The sequence below is a fragment of the Pogona vitticeps genome, chromosome 9, assembly GCF_051106095.1.
Source record: "Pogona vitticeps strain Pit_001003342236 chromosome 9, PviZW2.1, whole genome shotgun sequence".
Lineage (NCBI taxonomy): Eukaryota > Metazoa > Chordata > Lepidosauria > Squamata > Agamidae > Pogona > Pogona vitticeps.
This window is the reverse complement of record NC_135791.1, coordinates 17684859-17700125: the sequence shown is the minus strand read 5'-3', so window position 1 is coordinate 17700125 and position 15267 is coordinate 17684859. Positions and strand designations below refer to the sequence as shown.

The 15267-nt window shown below is 41.1% G+C and overlaps 1 protein-coding gene across 1 annotated transcript in view; it reads left to right on the top strand.

Moving 5' to 3' along the window:
• Positions 1-5478: 5478 nt before the first annotated feature.
• The window catches only part of LOC110070936 (alpha-tectorin), a 36112-nt gene continuing 26323 nt past the window's right edge, over positions 5479-15267 (top strand). Inside the window, exon 1 of the mRNA XM_078379966.1 lies at positions 5479-5539. Coding sequence (XP_078236092.1) covers positions 5479-5539 — 61 coding nt within the window. The remainder of the gene's footprint in view (positions 5540-15267) is intronic.

The window sequence follows — 15267 nt, the reverse complement described above, 5'->3', positions numbered from 1 at the left end:
AATTCAGCTCCCCTCCTAGTCCCACTCTAGCAGTTTGCTTTTATCCCATCACATTTGCACTATTCTGGAGACATGTTGCCTAGTGTTCATTTACTGTTGAGAATGCCAGATTGGTCCAAAACTGTTTGGACTTCATTCAATCAGCCTGTATTCGTCTCCACCAAATGGGGAAGAATGCCATCTGGCCACCAAGATCGGCAGATGAAGCTGCTGCTAATAATGCAAGAACTGACTTAGAAGTCCTGCCCATTTTCCTAGGAGTCCAACAGGCTGTTGTGTGCATGTTAATTCTTTTCCCTCACTTGTGCAAAATAATATTTATGAGCCCTTTTTTGCATGCATTAAGCTCAGTTGTTTTCCATGGGGTGATCTTTAGAATACTCCAGACATCACTGGAACAGACACTGAATACTCTGTCCATGGAGGAGTTACTCTCCATAGTTGCTAAAATGATTCAGCCCTGCTGGCCATCCTAAGAGAAAGATACAACAGAGCAAAAGTGGACTGGAAAAATTAGAGGAGGAGCTGCTGGTGTCTATGTCATATTTCTGAAGCTTCACAAAATTATGTGGTTAGGGAAGAGAGCAGGCGAATGGCCATAGATGACAAGTCTCCATTGCTTCTAAATGTTCTTACTTGCTTTCTCATAATACAGTGGTGCCCCACATGACGACGATAATTCGTTCCATGAAAATCGCTGTTTAGCAAAATCATTGTCTTGCAAAAACCGTTTCCCCATTGGAATGCATTGAAACCCGTATAATGCGTTCCAATGGGGGGGAAATGTCGTTGTTTTGCAAAGATCGCCCATAAGGCAGCCATTTTGCGAAGCGCCGATCAGCTGTAAAAATGGCTGTCCTGTGAAGCATCGGTCCCGAAAACATAGGGAAGCCATTTTGCGAAGCCGCCGATCAGCTGTAAAAATCATCGTCTCGCAAAAAAAATGGTCTGCGAAGCACAGACCAAATCATCGTCAAGCGAAAATCACCCATTGGAATCACTGTTTTGCGAATTGCTATAGCGATCACAAAACCTTGTTGTCATGCAGATTCGTCGTTTTGCGAGGTTGTCATCTAGCGAGTTACCACTGTAATAAAATATACTCTGAAGGCGACATAATCTGATTACAGGCATATCCAGGAGCTAAATTGCAATAATCTGTAGAGATTCCACCTCTCCTTTGAAAACAGATGTCCCAATAAGAAGAGGGTCAAAAATCACTATTGTTTTATACTCCCACTTTGCTGACATTGTCTGAAGGTGCATTGCTACTGGTGCAGTCAGTCTGGCCTTACAGGTTGTAATTAGCTGGGGCTTCCATTATTCTCTGGTACCCTTCTAGAATGCTCTAGTCTTCTGGCCTCAGCTGAGGTCCTTGTGCTCCTTTGATCACAATAATTATACCTTCAAGGTACCTCCATTCAGATCTCAGCCAGCGCTTTTGTTCCTGAAGCAATAAGTAACTCATAAGTGCCTCCCAGCCTTTGAAGATAAGACACAACCTGTTCACACAGAAGCACAGAGTACTCTCCCTTTTTTTAGGAGTATATTTAGCATAAGACACTGAGGCAACTGCCTGAGATGGTAGACATCATGGGCATAAAATGTCTGGTCACCAGATCTTTCTGGCCATGACATTCTCATGGAGGGCAAAGCTGTCCAGCCAGTCGTCACCTAAATTGGTCTGCTTCCTTTGGGTGTTAAGAAAGACCCTACCCCATTGCTAGAATTGTAGGGTTCGGCTGCCAGTCAGTTTCCATATATCAGAAGGAGGAGGTGCCATGTTGTCCTATGGTTCCAGAAGCAAATACTTTGGGACATCTCTACACAGTCAGAAAAGCCATGCAAATAATCTTACAAAACCATTTTCCATGATACTGTTAGTCAAGAAATGTCTTTATTTCCCCTGTATAGCTCCACACACACACTTATATTTTAGTTAAGAGTTCAATAGGTGTAGCTTTTGGTGGTGCATCAATGAAGATGACTTCATGTGCCAAGCTTCTGCCTGTGAGGGACACAAAGCTGAGGGCAGGATAAAACGGATGAAGCTCTCCTCACCTAGAATTGTACTCAGCACATCCGTTGTTTTTTATTTCCAGTTTCAGTCTGAGAAGCTCTCAACATAAGGAACATCCATTTAGTCTTCACAAGAAACTTACTGTATGTGGTAATCTGAATCCGGAGACTGTGTGAATGGCCCAAGTTCATACAGTGAGGGATATAGAAGGGTAACTAATCTACTATGGATATACTCCATTTTCCTCAGTGATGTCAAGTCTCTAAGGGTTCTGACAAGGCCTTTCCCAGCCCTGTCTTCAGATGCTGGGGACTGAAGTACCAAGGACCTTCTGCCTACAAATACCAGAAATATTCCTTTCCTAGACTTAAGCTCCCAGAATTCTTCAGCCATTTATTGTTCCCTAAAATATTATATTTCCAGTGCAATAGGACCATGATATCCACAGGGGATCAGTTTCAAGCCCATCCTTGTGGATGCTTGAAACTGCAGATAAACAAACCCTATATTTAGCATAATCTCAGGTTTCCTCTAGTGGCCAGTTCTAGTAATACATCTTGGAAATGTGTTTTTTAATTAAGTATTTTCAGGCAGTAGATAAGTGAAACCATGGGTACTGATCAGCAACAGTATTTTATGGCAAAATACATATTATGCCACTGAATTCCAGCCCTTCTATTGGGCTTTATAGTCTCTAAGTGGAAATTTGAACGTAGACACCATCATGACAAGTCTTTGGACCAGACCTTTAAAGCCCCATTCAACAGCAGCTCCAAGAAGTTCCTTAAACACATCAGGGCCGATCTACCATATTTTGAAATAATTAAGATAATATACACAACACTCGAAAACTTCCAGCAGTAAGCGTACACTAGCCTTCCCCAATCTAGTGGTCACTAGAGATTTTTCAATGCCAGCTAGCATGGGCAATGGGACCGTGAGAATTTTTGTCTAAAATATCTGGATAAATAACAGCTGTTAGTTCTGGGAGAGCCTTTTGGTTGCTGAGTCCTAAGTGAGCACAGGAATAAAGCTGAGAATGACCCAAGGAGTTTCATGGGGGAGAGATAGGAAGGGAAGGTAGGAGGAAAGAATAAAAGAAAGTGGGAGACCAAGGAGACAAAGGCAGAGATATGAGTCTTTTTAGATTAATAACAGGAAGGAATCCCTAGGAATTCCCCATTCAGAAGCACCGTGTGCTCAGTTTAACAGAAAGGGGTGTGTCCTTAACAGGAAGGGCCATGTGCTCAGCGTAATAGGAAGAGGTGTGTCCTGATTACTGCTAAGAGCTATAAGTAGCAGCTATGAGTTCTGGGAGGGCCTTTGGATTTATTTATTTATTTATTTTATTTATATCCCGCCTATCTAGTCGATAGACCACTCTAGGCGGCTGACTCCTACCAGAACACAGCTGAGGAATAAAGTAGAGATGGGGATGACTCATCATTTTGGCGAGTCATCCTGCTTCGTGAGTCATCAAAAGATGGTGACTCACAAAGCACGAAGTTGCCCCCATGAACCAAGGAATAACTCTCACACACCCTGCCCCTGCCCCCTGCTGGCACCGTCATCACCACCCCCGCTGCCACCCTCCACCACCATGCCGCCGCCCCCCTCTGCCCCACCCCACCCTCCACCACCATAAAGGAATCCAGGCTGCCATTTGTAAAGATGGTGGCTGCAGCTTCACTACCCTAAATGAAGCCACAGCTGCCATCTTTGCAAATGGCAGCCAGTTTCCCTTTCTACAGCTGTGGAGGCCTGATGGAGATCTCAGCAGCTGTGGCAATGAGGGAATGTCAGCAGGGGTGGGCATGTGGGGGCTAAGGTAGGGAGAGAAAGGGGTAGGGGGTAGGCTGTGGGGGTGCATGGCTGGTTATTGGCCCACTGATCAGCTGATCGGCAGGCTGGTAGGCAGAATGGAAAAGCCATAGGATGGCTTTTTTATTATTACAGTGGTGCCTCGCTTAACGAGCGCACCGTTTAATGACGAATTTGCATAGCAACGCATTTTTTGCAATCGCTAATGTGATCGCATTGCAATGTTTTAGGTGGCAAAACATCGCATTGCGATGATCGGTAAGCGTTTCGCTTACCGATCTTCGCATTGCGATGTTTAGAAAACAGCTGATCAGCGGTTCCAAAATGGCTGCCGGGTGCAAAAAATGGCCGCCCACAGCGTTTTCGTGCCCTGCCCTCGCTTACTGGGCAGCAAAAATGGCGGCTGGATGGAGGATTCCCTGCATAGCGGTGAGTTTTCCCCCAATAGGAATGCATTAAACGGAGTTTAATGCGTTCCTATGGGTCCCCCCCCCCCGCGTAGCAATGAATCTGGATAGCGACAATTTATCCGGAACGGATTATCGTTGCTATGCAGGCCACCACTGTACTATTATTCGTATGGGGATGAATAAAAACAGGGAAATATTCATCGACCTGTATTCGTTGGGACTTAAACTTTTATGAATATAGATCAATGAATACATGGCAAATCGGTTAAATATGTCCAAAAAAAACACCAATCTGTTTTTAATATTCATCCTCATCTCTAGAATAAAGCCAAGAAGGATCCAGGGAGCTCGCAACCAGGGAGAGCTAAGAGGAGTTTCATGGGGGGGGGGGGTTGGATACATTAGTGAACTTTCCCAACTACATTCAAGGTAACAAAGTTATGGGAAAGGTACAGACAAAGAAATCAAAGCAAAAAACCTAACAAGGACTATGGAGGGAAGAGACAGTTTAGTTGTGACCTGCAAAGTTTGTGCAATGTTTGTCTTTGTGTCTGAGTGTAACATGGCAGCAAGTGCCAACTAGTGGCACTGTTAGAAGAAAAAGTGAGAGAACTGGAGCAGCAGGTAGCTACACTTAAGACTATAAGGGAATGTGAAATATACATTGACAGAACTCTTGAGAAGCATCTGCAGTCAATGGAGGCACTGGAGGTGGAAGAACAACAAGGGAAAGTGAAGAATCAGAAGGCCGAGGAGAGAGAGCATGTCCAAGGTGCTGAATCCACCCTTCCAAAATAGGACAGCACCTTGAATATCTCCCACCACCACCACCACCTTTAAACATGAAGTATCTTCACTAACACTCTGTCATGAAGCCACCAGCATCCACAATGAAAGCATCAGCTGTACTGGGACAAACGTTTAGTCCATATCAGGAAATTGTTCTTCACTTCCAGTAGAAGAAATCATGGGTGTGATTTTCCAAAGCCTTTATAGTGATGTATTCGTTTATTTATTTAGAATATTTTACCTCACCTTTCACCTGAAGAAAGACCTGAAGCTGCTTTCATCATTAAAAGGCAACACTGAAAGCTAAAAACAGTAAGTATATGAATACTAAAAAGAATTAAACTAGAGAAGAGCAAGAAATGAATCATGAACCAAAAACAAACAAAAAAGTGATTTTTTTTTCATGATCCAGTTTTGGATTCCGTTTTCCCTCTGAGCATGTGCCCCGTGGCCGCAGTGGCAGCAGCAGTGGTGGAGGAGGTGAAGGTGGCAAGAGCAGGTAGGGTCCATACACACACCCCAGCATGAACCAGAAAAATGAACTGCGAATCAGTTTGTTTTTCCAGGGGTTCATGGTGGTTCAGAGTTTGTCCACGTCTCTAGATCAGATACCACACTAAGAGACAGGAAACGAAAGCCACTCGAAAAACACCTCCAAAGCAGTAAGGCACAACCATCCACTTAAAAAAACCCATTCAGGCAGCCAGTCATTGCTTGTCTGAAGAGAAAAGTCTTCGCCTGCTTGTGGAAGGACAGCAAAGATGAGGCAAGCGTGGCCTCCAGTGGGAGGGAGTGCCAAAGCAACAAAGAAGGTGATGATATCCCACATTTGGAAAAGCTTCATGGGGCTGACTACTGAGCCTTCTCTAGTATATTAACATTAGGTAAATTTTTGTCCCGTCGTGTTCGACTCCAGGGGGCGGTGCTCATCCCCGTTTCCAAGTCATAGAGCCAGCATTTGTCCGAAGACAATCTTCCATGGTCACATGGCCAGTGTGACTAGACATGGAACGCTGTTACCTTCCCACCAAGGTGGTCCCTATTTATCTACTCGCATTTGCATGCTTTCAAGCCACTAGGTTGGTGGGAGGTGGGACAAGCGACGGATGCTCATTTCATTGTCTGGATTCGATCTTACAGCTGAAGATCTACAGACCTTACAGCACAGAGGCTTCTGCAGTGTAACCCGCACTGCCACCACGTCCCTCCTAATCTAAACATTAGGTGAAGACATATGTTATCCAGAATAACCCCTCTTCACCACAATGATCAGTCTGTATCTGGAAGTCCAGTTATGATGTGCCCATTTAAAAACAATTTAAAATGGGAGTTATTTTATTTATTTATTTATTTATTTAATTTATATCCCGCCTATCTAGTCGCGATGGACTACTCTAGGCGGCCAACAACAAAGATAAAATACAATAAAATAAAACAACAAATTACAAAACGATTAAAGTAAAGAAACAATAAAGGAGAGAAGAAAATCAAAAGTAATCTGGTGAGAAGGCCTGCCGAAACATCCAGGTCTTTAATAGATTCTTAAAGGTGCCCAGCGAGGGAGCTCCGCGAATACCAGGAGGTAAATTATTCCACAGGCGAGGAGCCACCGCCGAGAAGGCCCTATTTCTTGTTTTCTCTTTTCGGGCCTCCCTCGGCGTTAAGCTCCTCAGCCTCACCTCCTGGCTCGCGCGTGTGACCCGGGTAGAACTTGGTGGGAGTAGGCGTTCCGCCAGGTATCGAGGCCCTAAACCATTTAGGGCTTTATACGTAAGCGTTAACACTTTGAAGTTGATGCGGAACCTGATGGGCAGCCAATGCAATGCGGCCAGAGTGGGCGAAATATGTTGGAATTTTTTCACTCCACTGAGTAATCTGGCCGCCGCATTCTGCACCACCTGTAATTTCCGCAGCAACCTCAAAGGAAGCCCCACGTAGAGCGCATTACAGTGGTCTAATCTTGAGATTACGAGCGCGTGTACTAAGATGGTGAGCGCCCCCACTTCCAGAGAATGGTGACTAGTTTTTGAACAGTCAAAAGAAAGACTAGTTTAGAACAGTCAAAAAAAGTTGGGTCAGTTTAGCCAGGAGAAAAGAGGATTAAGAGAGGACTTGGTGGCTGTCTTCAAATATATGTAAGGAGTTATTTACAAAGATAGAACAACTTGTTTTCTATCCTTCCAGATGTCAGAGCTAAAACAAATGGTGGAAATGGTTAGTTCCTAGTGGTAATTGCTGTTTGTAGAGATGCGAACTGGAAATTTCTGGGACATTTTTCACACAAAAGGTAACTTTCCCAAACACTCAGCTCAACATAGCAGAATGTGAAGGTGGTGGGCTCTCCTCCGCTGAGAATATTTCAGCAGAGCTTGGACATCAACTTGACAACAAAAATGTAATTACACGATTCCTGCCCTGAGCAGAGGGCTTCACAAAATAATTTCCAAGTTTCAGCGCCAAAATGTTATCGTTCTATTTTCATGAAGGATATTTGTAAATCAAAGTCCTGATGGAGTTTATGACAGTGCATATCTTCCTTTTTGTCATTTACACACGGTAGAGGTGCTTAGGATCTACCACACAGATCCAATACTAACCCAAGATCCGTTTTAGCTTCCCCAGGTATGAACAAGATCAGTCAGACAACCTATCCATAAATCTTGGCTGAGCAACTGCATAGTGACCGCATCCTGGTTTTTTATTTACTCAGCAATTAAGGGAAGAAAAGACATAATTGGACAATGACATTATCCTAGTTGACCCACAGCATAATAGCAGAACACAGCTCACAAAGCCCATAAAGAAGGTCAAGGAAACAAAGCTTCTTGGGTCAGCTGCTCATCACGTGGACAAGACCTGCTAAAAACCTATACTGATCACAATGAGGCCCAAACCGTCAGTACTCTTGACTGTGATTCTTCTGTGAGTCTTATTTTATGAAAGGTAAAATGTCTTTTTGCAAAATTAGAAGTGGAGAGGACAAATGCATGGCCTAGATCCAATGGCTAGTCCTAGTCAGAGCACTCTCATTCAGTCAACTGTCAAATGGCAAGTTAACACTTGAGTACACCCCACTGATTCTTTGCGTCTTTTGTAGTTGGTGAACTCTGAAGTCTAGCCCATGTTTTAAGGGTGTATCCAATGTGGTGCAGTGGACAGAGTGATGGACTATCACTCTGGAGACCTGAGTTTGGATCCCCACTTGGCCATGAGAAATTCACTGGGGAGAGGATTGAAATGATAAAAAGCCCTTGGTAAATATCTCACTTGCTTTAAAAGCCCCATTAGGGTTGCTGTCAGTCAGTTCCAACTTGTCAGCACATAATACACACATGCCATATATTAAAAGTCTCCATGGGCTCCTGGTTTTTTTTTAATGCAACCAGTATTGTTAGGATGAATTGACACCCACAAGTAGAGGTGGATTATATCTGTCTGTTTCCCATCCATGTTAGTTTCATGCACATTCCTTCCAAAGATTGCTGCATCCCTTTCCTGCATTAATACACACCTTGTTTTAAATCAATACAAAAATCCACATTTATCCACTATCTCCAAATGAATTTCTGAAACAATAACACTGAAAATGGTATCCCTGCAGATAGTTTCTCTTGCAGTCAATATTTCTAAACTTTGTTTAGAACAAAGGGTAGGAGAAAGAAAATCCTGCAGCCTACTCATCTTCCCAGCTTCCACGGGAATCACTGTTCACAATCTTTCATTTATGCTTTGCAAAATGCATGCACTCAAATTTGCAAGGTCTTGTGGACACGTGTGTCAGGGCATTTCTCCTCCTCTCTCCTAATACAGTGAAGTTATTTAGAGTTCTTCAGGTTCTAAGTGAATCCACTCTACTGCATCTGTTAGAGGTGTGTGGGGGGGTGGACTACAAGTCTTGCACTCAGGATTGCCCTCTTGTGGCACCTGCTGCCTTGCCAAGATGATGCCAGTGTTGGTTCCCAAAGTAACCATGTGGAAGAAAGAGCCCGCCTTCTGTGCTGTTAAGTAGCCAATCAGCAAGAGAGCCCCACTTACTTTCACGAAGCTACATACAAACAGAACGATGTCCAAGGATGTCAAGAAGGAGTGTCCCTCACCCCATTGGCTGGCTGTCCAATCAGTAGGGATAGAAAACCAAGATTTTTCGGTCCAGATTCTCAGCTGAGAGCCAGGAATGAGGTAAACCAAGACTTGGAAGACTGAAGTCAACCAAGGTAGGAGTGGAAAATATTATAAAAAGGGAGACTGGGGCCATGAAAACATTCTAGTTGCCTCCATATAAGTTGCTAGTGTCCAACTCAGAGTCCAACTCAGAAGCCATGTCTTCACTATTCCTACCTTGTGTATAAATGTACATGTGAGCGATATTTGGAATGGAATAGTGATAAACCCATGAGCACTCTGCAGAAGAGATTAACAGCAGGATTGGCATTAAGGTTGAACTGCTGGAATATTCCATGTTTTAGATTTCCAGCTGTGGAGTCAGAGATTGGCAGTTCAATTCCCCCGCTGTGCTTCTTTTTATTTATTTTTTATTATTTTTAACAAAGGGTGACAGAAGGGAAAAAGGGAAATGATGTTAAGGGAGAAAAGGAGAAGCAATGACATACTAACATCCATTCTATACATATTGCCATATCAAAATTTCAGATTGCTCTTTTTACTATTTTCTGCCTTCCTGATTTAAGTTCTCATTTCAATGTGTGCTCTTCATACGATGTCTGTTGACTCAGTCCATTCATAGAATAAGTTCCCATCTTTCAGTTGCCTTTTGTAAAGGACAGTCCTTCATCACTTCTGATAAAATGTCCATTTCCGCTGTTTCCCGCTATAAAATCTTCTTGTTTCGGTACCGTCGGACTTTTCCAATTTTTGGCACAAAGAATTCTGGCTGCAGTGACTATATATATAACTATACACTCCTTTGTCTTATCTATGTTATCGGGTATCATACTCAATAAAAACAGTTCTGGGGTTAATGGCACCTTACAAAGCAATATTTGTTGCAACACCGCACATACTCTTTTCCAATACTGTTTCGCTACTCTACATGACCACCACCACCCACTGTGCTTCTTTGACAGGGGCTGGATTCAATGATCCATAGAGTCCCTTCCAGTTCTGCAGTTCTAAGATTACTATTATCACTGGGCTTCTGCCAACGCTCACCTTCCAGAAGTTACCCTTCTGTTACCCCCTGGAGTTCCTTAGCTTTTGCAATTCTGCTTCCTTGGTTTTGCCATCTATTCACCTGATCTGTCTAAGCACAGAAGCCACAACTTTGGAATAACTTTGCTTTTGGCCTCTTTTTCTGGCTGGTTGTGTGGATTGGGTGTGAGGGGAAAAAAGAAAAGTCAGCAGACTCACTCTTAAGAATGAGATGGGCCTACTGCTAGGTTCTTTCTCAACAGCGTCCCCCCATCCGAAGCAAAGAGTCGGCTCTGATCAATGGCCTCCAAGTTAGGGATAGCAGAGAATTACATTTGGTCTGAATTTTTAAAGAAACCTGCCTAACTGAACTAGCAGGAATAACAAGTAGATTCTTTTTAAAGAGAAAGAAGGGATAAAAATATTTTAAACAAATATTTTTTAAAATAAATAAACTGGAACATTGCACACCAGAATGTATGCAAATTGGGGAAATAGATACAAAAAGAATTGCTGGAAAGCTCAGTGGCTTTGGTCTCTGGCTGCAGAGACAGAAGTTGGGGGTTCGATCCTCCACTGGGCCTCCTTGACAAGAGGCTGGACTCAATGATCCATAGGGTCCCTTTCAGCTCTGCAGTTCATTATAAAATGGAAACATTGCAGAAGCTTGTGTCCAAGAAGAAATGTGACTGTTACGTGCTTTTTTATAGAATGTAGAATTCTATAGGAACCAGGCAGACTGATTTAGAACCAATTAGATGCAGAACTGGCATGAATTAGACAGAAGCAAAGGTGTCCACCCTGTCTCTTTTTATTTTCTGGAAAGATCTGTATGGTGTTTTCACTTGTTTTGTACTTGCTTATTTGCTCGGCTGAGATTCTATTCTCACAGCGGTTCAAATCTCAGGAAATGCAATTTTTGGGACAACAGTCTTTTGATATGCAACTTCATCAAATGTCCATGATTTTGTACAGCGAACAAAATGAAAAGGTATGTGCACTATAAAACTCCAGTTGGCATACTAGTCCAGGAAGTGCTGACGGAGCCAGTTCTTTTAAAAATCTGGTGCAGATGAAATAGTCCTTCACCCCTTATTGATGTGAGCCTGAACAACTCCCAGAATGATAGAGTTGTCAGATTTAGGACAAGGAAAGATTATCCTTATCCATGCCAGAATAACTCTCATTCCTAAAATAAAATTCACAGGACCGAATTATTCTGCAGGACTGTGGTATACCTTTTACCTACCTTTCTCCTTCATCCTTCTTTTGGTACCCAGGGACTTGATTTAAGAAAATGTTTGCATTCCTTTCTGCATAGCTCAAGTGAGTTAGGGATCTCACAGGCTGGGAGTTAAGTTCCCCACTACGCATTTCAGAAAAGACAGATTATGTGGCCTTAGGCCAGTTGCACAACCCTAGGCCACCTCCAGAAGAAAGGAATGTCAAACCACTTCTGTGAACTCCCTATTTAGAAAATTCTAAAAAGAGTCACATAAGTCAGAATTCACTTGGCAGTGCTTGATTATTGTGAATTCCTCTCATAGGTTGTACGCAGTGGTACTTTCTGGATCACCAGAAAGTACTTCCATGGGGCACATGATGGAGGACCAATTCTTGTGGATTATCCCCTACCATCTGTGGCCCCCATTTCCTCCTGAAAGACTCGTCCTAAGGTGTGGGAGACCCTCTGAAACAAAATAGGATATGGTGTGGAAACAAGTACTGTAAATAGTTATTTGGAATGAAATGATTTAGTAGATTCATTTCCATAAGCTAGCTCCCTCTCTCTTTAACGCCAATTTTGTGTAGTTTTTTCTTAAATATACAGTAAATCATTATGCACGTATTGGTGAGCACGTTTTTGTGACTGATGCATTAATGGATCCCTTCTCCATTAACAAAATTGTGCTTGTGTGAGCCTTTTATCAAAATGTGTGGGGTGCTCTTTGCACATTTTTTTCAGTTATATCAATGATGCTGTTGCTGAATGAAACCATGTCCTGGCTTTAGATTAGCACAAAGCAACTGTTGAAAAACAGGAAAAAAAAATACCTGTACATTCATATATTTAATAAGAGCAGTATCTAAACCTTAACAATTTCCAGTGGATCTGCAAAGAGAAGTGGAAACGTGTTCCTTTGGATGTATTTGTTTTACTTATTTTATTTAAAATATTTTTACCCCGCCTTTCTCCTTAAAAGGACCCAAGGCAGCTTTTGTCATTAAAAAAACACAGTATTTACAGGCTTAAAAACAGTAAGTATAAGAATGCTTAAAAGAATGTTTAATTCTTTTAAATATTTTAAAAGAATTAAACAAGTATATTAATAAAACCAATACTAAAAACACATTTAAAAGCAGCAGAGCACAACAATCCATTTTAAAAAGCTCTCAGTCAGTTGTGAAGCTGTGAAGCAAAGAGAGACGGTACTCCCAGGACGTAAAAAAGGGTATCAATACTGTACTTTATTCAAAGATAAGCCCAACACGCTTCGGCTATTGCACTTTTAGCCTTCTTCAAGGGCTGTAATATAGTAAATAAAACAGAAAGAACACATATATGAGCTACTCATTTGACTGGGACAACATATAAGGCATTTAAAAAAAAATGTGCTAGCTTTAATACATTAATATAATTGTCATAGTTTACATTAAGTATTAAAAGTGATTTACAGAAAGAGTAACAATTATTTATAAGTAAACATAAGAAGTCAGGTTACACACCACTGGTGTTATGCTGGTGTAGAATCTGTCTCTAAGGATAATTTTGTGGACAATCTCTCACTCCTTTTCGAATAAATGGTGCCGTGTTGGCAGAAGAAGAACGGTTTTATAAACAAAAGACTGCCCAGCTGTGTACAAGGTTGAACTAGTGTTTTAGCCTTCCTTGGCTAATTATTGTTCAAAAAAGTATCTGAGGAAAATAATATGAAACTACAGCAAGGGAATATAGTCTATCTCTTCATTGAAACCAGAAGGAGATAAAGAATTTAACCTTAAAATCTAGTCTGTTTCTTTTTTAGGAAGAGCCTTATCATGATGCATGGGGATAACTCCTAGGATCCAGAAATTCAGATCTCTTTCTGAATGGCTATGCTGAACAAAATGATTTACAAGGGGAGTTCCTCCCTTTTTTTGTTTCTGATATTGCTTAGGTGTTCCCCTATATGGATTTTAAGGGGTCTAGAAGGTTTTTCCACATACAATTTGTTACAAGGACACCTGATCACCTGATAGCATAAATTACCCCTTTAGTGTTGCAGTTCGTGAATTTGGTTAAATCTTTTGCCCTCTTGAATATCTGTAAACTCTTGTCATCTTGCTGGTATTTTTTACAGTAGACACAATGCCCACATGGATGGTGCCCTGTTGGGGGGGGGGTGTCTTTCCAGATATAACCTAGTTTTTGTTGTTTCTCTTTAAAATCAATGCTAATCAAAATGTCAGCAAGATTTTTAGTTCTTTTGAAAGAGATTTGTGGCTTCTCTAAACAACCTGGTATATTGTTCAAGATATGGCAATGGGTTTTAATACAGTTTTGAAGTTTGTCAGTAACGTAGCTGTATGTGAGGTTACACAATTAATACAATTCTCTGGATTTCTATTTTGTTTATGAAGAAGATCCTTCCTTCTGGTCTGAATAGCTTTAGTAAAGTTTTTGTTAATGACATGTTCTGCATAGCCTTTGGCTGACAATTGTTTTTTTTTTTTTTAATTGATGGGATTCTTGCATGAAATCTTCTGTCTTGGTACCGTTCCTTTTGATTTTAAGGAATTGCCCCTATGGAAGGTTGTATCGGAAAGGTCTCGGGTGAGAACTGTCAAATCTTAAGAACTGCAATCTGTGGGGGTTTTTTAAATAAAGGGTGGTGTATAATTTGCCTGCCTCTTTTTTTATGGTCAGGTCCAGCAAATGAATTTCTGTGTCATGAGATTCCATGTCAAACTGGATATTGTGGTCCAATGAATTCACCCATCTAAGAAATTGTAATATTAAATTATCTTGTCCTCTCCAAATTATAAAAATATCATCAATATACCTGAACCATTTTATCAGATGTTTATTAAAGGAATTAGATTGAGAGGTAACATTTTTTTCCAATGATTCCATGTAAAGATTGGCTGTTTCTGGAACCATAGGACATCCCATGGGTACTCATTTTACTTGCCAATAAGATTTATTTTCAAATTTAAAATAATTTTAATTTTAAGGGCTATTTCTGCTAGTGAATATAAAAATGAAGAGGGTGGATATTTTTCTGTCCTTTTGTTTAAGGTGTCATAGATAGTATTTAATGCTTCTTCTTGAGGTATATGAGTATAAAGAGAATTGACATCCATAGTGATCAATATGTCATGATCGTCTACTTCAATGGGTGCTACTTTGTTAATGAAATCTCTGGATTCTTGAATATATGATGGTATCAAAGGTATAAAAGGTTTTTTTAAAAAATCTACAAATTTGGAAAGTGGCTCTAGGACAGAATTGGATCCAGATACAATGGGTCTCCCTGTTATTGGCTGGTGTTCTTTATGAATTTTTGTAAGGGTATAGAACACCAGTATCCTTGGGTTTGTGTTTAGTAAAAAATTATATTCTGAATTACTAATATGTCCTAAACTTAATCCTTCTTCTAGTGTAAATTTAATATCTTTGGTGATATCTTGAGTGGGATCATGAGTACATACTTTGTTGGCTGAAGTATCTCATACTCTCTCATACTTGAGAGAGTATGAGAACTATAGGAAGATGTTTGCTTTCTCTTGTTTGTGAAATCTTCAAAACAAAATTAAATTCTCCTGGCTGCAGTTGGCATTCCCCCCTTCACTACCTACAACTCTAGTTGGACTGGAAGTGAAGTTAACACCACTAATGACCTTAGTTTATAAATAAGCATTAATAATTGGCTCAAAATTCTATTTTGTACTCAATCAGGCTTTGTAACATTATAATACAGGAAGATGAAATTTAATTCATGGAAAACCTTTGTAATGAATCTTTTTTGCTCAGTTTTTCAGAAGAGAATGTGAAGGACCTCAACTTTTCTACAGCAAAACCTGTGTTAGAGCAAGGAC